Source organism: Rhinolophus ferrumequinum, chromosome 7 (genome assembly GCF_004115265.2).
Source record: "Rhinolophus ferrumequinum isolate MPI-CBG mRhiFer1 chromosome 7, mRhiFer1_v1.p, whole genome shotgun sequence".
NCBI classification, from domain to species: domain Eukaryota; kingdom Metazoa; phylum Chordata; class Mammalia; order Chiroptera; family Rhinolophidae; genus Rhinolophus; species Rhinolophus ferrumequinum.
Window position 1 is genome coordinate 90,219,406 of NC_046290.1, and position 7,359 is coordinate 90,226,764.

Genomic DNA, 7,359 nt, shown 5'->3' on the forward strand with positions numbered 1-7,359 from the left:
TGGAACCCATTTATACATTGCTGTTGGGAATGTAAAATACTACAGCTGCTGTGGAAAAGTCTGGCAGTTCCTCAAAAAGTTAAACAAAGAGTTACCATATACCCCAGCAATTTCACTCCTGGGTATTTACGAAAGAGAATTGAAAATATATGTTCACACAAAAACTAGTACATGAATGTTCATAGCACCATTATTCACAATAGTCAAAAAGTGGAAACAATCCAAATGTCCATCAACTGAAAAATGAATAAATAAAATGTGGAATGTTCATAACAAGAAATAATATTCGACCATGAAAAGGAGTAAAGTACTGATACAAGTATATGCTGCAACATGAATAAACCTTAAAAACATTATGCTAAGTGAAAGAAGTCAGTCACAAAAGATCACGTATTATGTGATTCCATTTATACGAAAAGCCCAAAACAGAAAACCTATAGAGACAGAAAGTACATTAATGGTTGCTTGTGTTTGGGGGATTTGGGGGTTTATGGGGTAATGGCTGAGGGTTGTAGGGTTTCTTCTTGAGTTAATGAAAATGTTCTAAAATTGTTTGTGTTAATGGACGTACAACTCTCTGACTATACTAAAAGCCATTGAATTGTATACTTTAAATAGATGAATTATATGGTATGTGAACTATATCTCAATAAAGCTGTTTAAAAAGGGATTCTATCAAAGAGAAATTCAAAACAATGGAATTTACTTTTTTCCTGTCCTTGGTCACTTGGCTGAACTCTGACTACAGCAGATAAGGGATTCTTTATGAAACACTGTGTAACAGAAAGAAAAATTATTATTTAACTCGTTGTTGCCAAAATGTCTCCTGGAGAACGAAATATATTTCCTTAGGGATGTACCTTCTTAATTTACTTGGGGATAATCTGGGATTCAGAAGGAGAAAACAAAGCTAGGTAATTGCTCTTTGATGAGAATTTGAGGGTAAAGAAAAATTCAGGAGAGAGGTGTTTCTTCAAAAAGGTGGGAGGCTAGAACACTCATGGACAGAAATGACTGACTCAAGAAAAGAGAAACCTGCTATTTAGCTTTAAATTCTCTACTGAATCACATTGTGGTGTAAACGTCCTTTACTGTTGCCCCTGAATCAGCAGTAGAACTCTACTTTCTTTTCTGTGTGGTATTGAGGTGTATGCATTTCAAAAGTAGGGACTTAGCCCCACGTATGAGGTGCTGCTCTCCTGGAGCCAATGGAGCACTTGCCGTGAACCAAACAGAGAATGAGAATTGAGCAGAAATCAGAGCCATCAGTGGTCCAGGGATCATAAGCCTCTGAATTCCCAGTATTCTTTCTAAAGGGTGTGGCTGGTGTTTGAATAAATCTAATCTCTGTATTAAAGGACACTGCGTTATATATGCTTTGAAGGCCAGTGTTTCTGGATATGACATATACTGCAATGACATATACTTCAAGGGTTACAGGACTTTGAAGTTGGGGGAGCAGTGAATGTAGAACAACATGAGAAAGATAAGTAAGGTCACTGACACGGGATGAAGGATTGTCTTTAGCAACAAGAATGCCACCAACAGTAATCAATATTTATTGCGCAGGACAAGGGTCAGGAAAACTGTGATACTGACACCAGAGAATTCTGATGAGGAAGCACAAACAGGAGTTCTTCAAGGAAATGCTTTAGACAGCATGACCCACCATAGCCTTTAGAGATGCTTCAACAGCCTCTAATTTGTCATGGAGGTAAATCCCCACTCACTGGATGTTGGAAAGAAGATCCAATCGTAGGATTTCCTTCAGAGTTGAGCCAAGTATCTTCATATCTCTGCAAAGTAGAGAATCAAGCAGAAGCTGAGACTTTTTCTAAGGGGGAAGAGACCTCAGTGGAAGGACAAGGAGATACAACTGACTGAGCACTCTGGTCCTGGTTCATTGGAAGGAATCGTCAAATTGACAGGGATGGAGGTTGGGTTAGGAACAGTGGTCAGAACGTCTGCCTAGAAGCTGGTTTTCTACTTTGTAACATGTGGGAATTGTACTTCCCAGAGGGTGAAGGACCTGCCGAGGAGGAATCATCTGGACAGAGATACCAGACAAAGAGAGACATCAGTGCCCTTCTCACCTGCTACTCGGAACTGCTCTTTTGATTCCACCACTGGGAAGTTATCAGCTGGGTCCTTGTGTCTTGTGGTGCTCTCTGAAGTTGGGAAGTAGTGAGAAGAGGAAGATTTTTGCTTCCAGGTCCGCCACCATCTCCCCAGGCCCAGGAGCACAAGCTCCAAAAGAGTAAACAAGAGACAGAGCCCACTGACTCCAAACATGGTCTTTAGGAAGATGGTCTTCTCAGAAGGGCGGGACAGATTACAGGTTATACTACCAAGGCAGGGCTCTCGACGACATGCAAAGGAACTCGGCATCTTGAACCCATACAGATGGTACTGCCCCCCCAAGGCTGCCCCCTCAAGGACCAGTCGTACCCCCAGCTGTGCCACATACGCCCAGAGCAACTTGGGGCTTCCAGCCCCTGAGGCATCCTTGCTACCCTCTCCTTGTTGGATCAGGGTCTCCTCTCCCCTCTTCACCTTTCCTGAGTCTTCCCAATGCCAGATGACATGATACATGGTGAAACCCATAAAGAGGGCACTGGGCACAGTCACCAAAATGACCTGGAAGGCCCAGAAGCGCAGTGGGGAGAGGGGGTGAAAGGCATCGTAGCAGGCAGCCTTGCAGCCTGTCTGCTGGGTGTGACACACGAATTCACTCTGCTCATCGCCATAGACGCCTGTCCCACTGGCAGCCAGCAGCACGAGGCGGAATCCCAGGAGCACAGGAAGCAGGAGGCGCCCCACAGGTGTGGAATGCCGGCTCTCCTCAGTCACCAGCCGCCTCAGGAACCGGCCACACATCCTGTTAAGGAGCAGTGGACAATGATGAGTGTAGGCGTGTTGCTCACTGTCCTTTAGGGGGAGCTCTAGGCCACCTCTTCACTCCTATTCCAAGGATGGCTAAGGCAAGCCTTCTTGTTTCTCTCCAGGAATCTGGTTGATGAAATATTAAGATTTTTTGCAACTATTTATATAGTTGATGGCATCTATGTAAAATAATAATAGTGCGTGTGGGTATGACTCTCTCTTCTGTCCCCCTCTGTACTGCTGGAGCAGAGAGGAACTCCCATTGCTGGGTAGAGACCAGGGTCTGTCTTTTTCTCTCTTTCCCTCGGTCCTTACCCTAAGTCAGCTAAATAGTAAGAAACCACTGTCCTCGGAAAACTGTTTCCACAGGTGATGGCTGCCAGAGCTGGTGCTACTGCCAGCATCATCTAAATGAAATCTGTGCTGACTCGGGGGAATGTGCATGCTCTTGCTGTCTGCTTTTCTCTGGCTCCATGCCCTTGGAGGCTCACAGATGTGTCAGGCTGGCCTCTGCTCCCAGCTCAGCTTAAAACTGAGATGCAGTTAGGTTAGGGGGCTTCATGGGGATCAAGAGAAGAGAGTGAGTGTCAAGCCTTGGGTTAGTCTAATGTTTTTTAGACCTAACCAGCTTAGGACAAGGAGAATATTTTGAAGAAAGCCCAGAAGCAACTACTAATTAAATGTACGGGATTTGGAGTCAAAGCCAGAACTAACTGGATAAAAATTTGAGATTTGACTCCTCTCCTTTGCTGTTGTTCCCTAGGCTCATATCTCCCTCACAGTGAGAGGTGACCGTGGTCAGGAACAGATTTCAGAAATTCCTCATTTCTCTGGACAAATACCATCATGCTACCAGCCCAGTTTGCCATTTTTATCTTTGTCCTAATCAGCAACCTTCCTCAATGCCCAGCCACTAGTTCTAACCATCCCCTTTCAGCCCAAACTCTTACACACCTATTTCCCCTCACTCTCAGAAGACCATGCAAACCTCTTACTCCACAGAGAGAATAGAGATTTTGATGTGAAACCCCACAGCTACTACTTATCTTCATAGTCACTTCCTTCTATAGCATCTTAGACAAAGAAGTGGCCCTACACTTGTCCAAGGCTACTCTCCCTTCCAAGTCTGTGTCCTTGGGTCTCTCTTTTCCGTCTTCTTCAAGGATTTGATCCCCAGATTACATTTCCTGTAATTCAGATCACCCTTATTTCCTCTTTGATTATGAACTTGCGTAGCTTCCTCCCTTTTAACTCTAATAACAATAACCTGAATTTCTAAGTTAATATGGCAGCAAATGAGACATGCCTAATTTGTCTTGTATCAACTTCCCAATTATAATATCCACAAAGTTGCACAAAACAATTTTAAACGGGCACTAGTATCATAAACTATAGATAAGAACAAGCTATATGCCAAAACTTAAACAGAAATGGTCACTTCTGTGCAATTGGAAGGGATGGATTGAGATGCTTCCAAGGGTTTCAGTTGACCAGGAAATATGTCCCCACCCACCAACTGTGAGAATCCGTATTGTGAACCACTAGGAATCAAGGGTTTGAACCTCTGCCTCTTCCTCAGTCCCTATCTTTCCACCTCCATCATAGATTACGAAGGCTCAGAAGTCTATCGGGCTGTTGAAAATTCTTTTCTATAAAATTGGGTTAAAATTTTTAGAATAAAACTATTTTCAGTCTCTAGCAAAATACAAAATTGTTCTCATGATTAAAGATGGCAGATTGAAGACAGAAACTTATCCCCTCACTCCCAAGACTCCTCAAAAATGAGAGTAAGTGGATCTTTAAATGTATAAACCCACGACAGAGTAGGAGAAAGATCCTCAGCAGCCCAACTAAAATCCACTTTGAAGGCAATAGGACAAATTCTGAGGAAAATCCAACTGGGGTGCTGAAAACACATTGGGTAATTCTTCCAGAATTCAGGAGGAACAGATGAATAATTGACAATAATAAAAGGTAAATAGATAAGGACACAACATCTGTTTCCTAATTTGAAAATCAAGGCAACAGTAAAACCAAATCCCTAGCTTACTTATTGGATGAAAAAGCATTTGAAGTACATGGCAAAAAAAAACAGAGCAGTTTCTCAATAAATGTTTAGCTAAATTTTGTTTGGTGTGATATTGAGCTCAATAGAGGACGGTCAACTTCCAGTGCTGGTCCTAGGCTTCTCGACCTTGGCGCTATTGACAGTTAGATCCTGATAATTTTTGTTTGGGGACAGGGAGGATGCTGTCCTGTGCATCGTAAGACGTGTAGCAGCATTCCTGGCCTAAATCCACTAGATGCCAGTGGCACCCTTCTCCCGCCCACAAAGGTCTCTAGACATTGCTAAATGTCCCCTGTGGTCAAATTCACCCTGGTGGAGAACCACTGCTTTAGGGTAGCACTGGTCCATCACCTCCAATCTTAGCTTCAGTTAATTACCAGCTCTTTAAAACAAGACATCTGTACCAGAGCATCTCAAAGGGCTTTTATTAGGTGGGCCATTATAATCTGCCCATTTCCGGGCTGATTGCGTATTATCTATCAACCAGTCCCATCTGTGAAGATGCCTGCAGCCCCTCCCTCCTTGCCGCATAAGTCTGGGGGTTCCCTGCGCTTAGGGGAGGCAGCCCCCAGGCTCTGAGGGTTTCTGCCCTGGTTCTGGAGAGTTACTAGACTAAAAGCTAATTTGGTGTAATAAATTCTAAAATCTTGCTCGCAGCCTCCTCATTTCAAAGTGCAGGACTAACACCCTCTAAAGACATTTTCGGCACATTCCCTGCAGAATGGAATTTAACACAGAGCAGGCCTGGCATATTCTAAGTGTTGGGAATTTGAGTAGTTTTCAGAGGCCCTGTCTCCGATTTTTCTCTCTGTCCTGTGTCCACTTCAAACCCATAGCCAGACAGCCAAATGTCCTCTACAAGGCCCTGGGAACCGAACTGGGGTCTCCAGAGCTCACCACAGAGCTTTGGTGGTTTGGAAGTGAGAGCAGGGAAAGCAGGAAAAGAGAACCCCTTGGTTTAGAGCCCCATACCTATTTCTGAGACCTCTTCCATTTCCTTTGCCCCACAGCTGTTATCACCAAAACAATGTTTATTCCACACACATCTGGGCTCTCCTGTTCAGACAAACTTGTGCTCTATCTCCCAAAGTCTGCAGACCAAAGGGAGTTTCCTATACCGCTGGAGCCTAAACACAGCCCACCCTGCTCCCTCACCCCCTGCCTTCCAGGGACCCTGTGACCCCCCCCATTCCCTCCTCCCCCCACCCGCCCGATCTCTTCCAGCCATCCCTGGCCCACCTATCTCATTCTCTGAGACCCTAATCCTCCTTCCACAAATGTGTGCAGCTTTGCCCACAGGGGCCAGAGCTCCCAGGCCGAACTTCAGGACCTAGGGAGCTGAAGGTTCAGCATCGCGGGCCAAGCTCGACTCAAGGAACACCACTCTTGTTTCCAGGACTGGAGAAATAGTTTTCAAATAAATCGATTTGGGAGGAAGTTGGTAGGATCTGAGCTCTGTCAAGATTTTAGTCAGTGGAGCAAACCTGTGAGCTCAAGAGTTGGGGGAGGGAGGAAAGCCCAGAGTTTGAAGGGATTTTCAAATATGTAAATAAAGTTTTTAAAATTCCATCATGATTTTAGTAAGAATTTTTCTAAGCATTTCTATTCTTTCGGAGAAAAATTTCAGGCTTCCATTGGTTGCAGACTCCATGTCAGACAGTTAAAGTGTGAGGGATGGATATCCACTGAGGACAGAGCTGGACCCACGTCACTGCTCCCGTCTCACCCACCTGGCCTGGAAAACGTTCTAGATTTTTACTCAAAGTGTGGCCCATGTGCAGCAGCACTGCCATCACCAGGTCTGCAGAGCAGATTCTTGGGCCACATTTCCAGCTTAGCGAATCAAATCCGAATTCTAATAGTATCCCAGGTCATTTGTGTGTGCATTCGAGTTGGAGAAGGCAGTCTAGAGCCCTGGGCAGCCCCCACCATCCATCCTGCCCCCTGGTCCTGTGCCAGCCCAGCTGCTTCTGCCCCAGCATGAGCACTCACCTGGCAGCTTTGAGCAGAAACACCAACAACAGGAGAAGAAGGCAGAGACAAGTGTCCTCCGACTGGAGCCCACAGGGTCCCAGCTGTCCCCCAGGCCCTGCCTCCTGCCACCGCCCACTTCTCCCCCTCCCCTTTTCATTCCTGGCAGCCTTCGTGAAGGATAAAAGAATTGCAGCTGGAGGAATAGGCAGGCCTGCTGTTAAAGAATGGACTGTGGAGAACAACACTGTTGTTGAGGGTAAGGGGACTGTCTCCAAAGTGGACTGAAACAGGGATTTTCGGATCATCTGAAAGGGGGCAATGGCTTCAGCTCATTTTCAACATGCGGGCTTCCTGGCAACCGCACATAGAGTTCAGTATTCTTTCTACAATGTTTATCTCAGGAAGTCCTCTCCTCTTGGCTGGGAGAAATAGCA

The 7,359-nt window shown here is 45.2% G+C and overlaps 1 protein-coding gene across 1 annotated transcript; it reads right to left on the reverse strand.

Moving 5' to 3' along the window:
* Positions 1-1,536: 1,536 nt before the first annotated feature.
* On the reverse strand, positions 1,537-7,043 carry GJC3 (gap junction protein gamma 3). Its single transcript, XM_033110001.1, has 3 exons — positions 6,944-7,043; positions 2,094-2,878; positions 1,537-1,796 (listed from the first exon to the last, which is right to left on the reverse strand). The coding sequence occupies exons 2-3, from the start codon at positions 2,875-2,877 to the stop codon at positions 1,789-1,791; spliced, it is 792 nt and encodes a 263-aa protein (XP_032965892.1). The 5' UTR covers position 2,878; positions 6,944-7,043; the 3' UTR covers positions 1,537-1,788.
* Between the last annotated feature and the right edge of the window lie 316 nt (positions 7,044-7,359).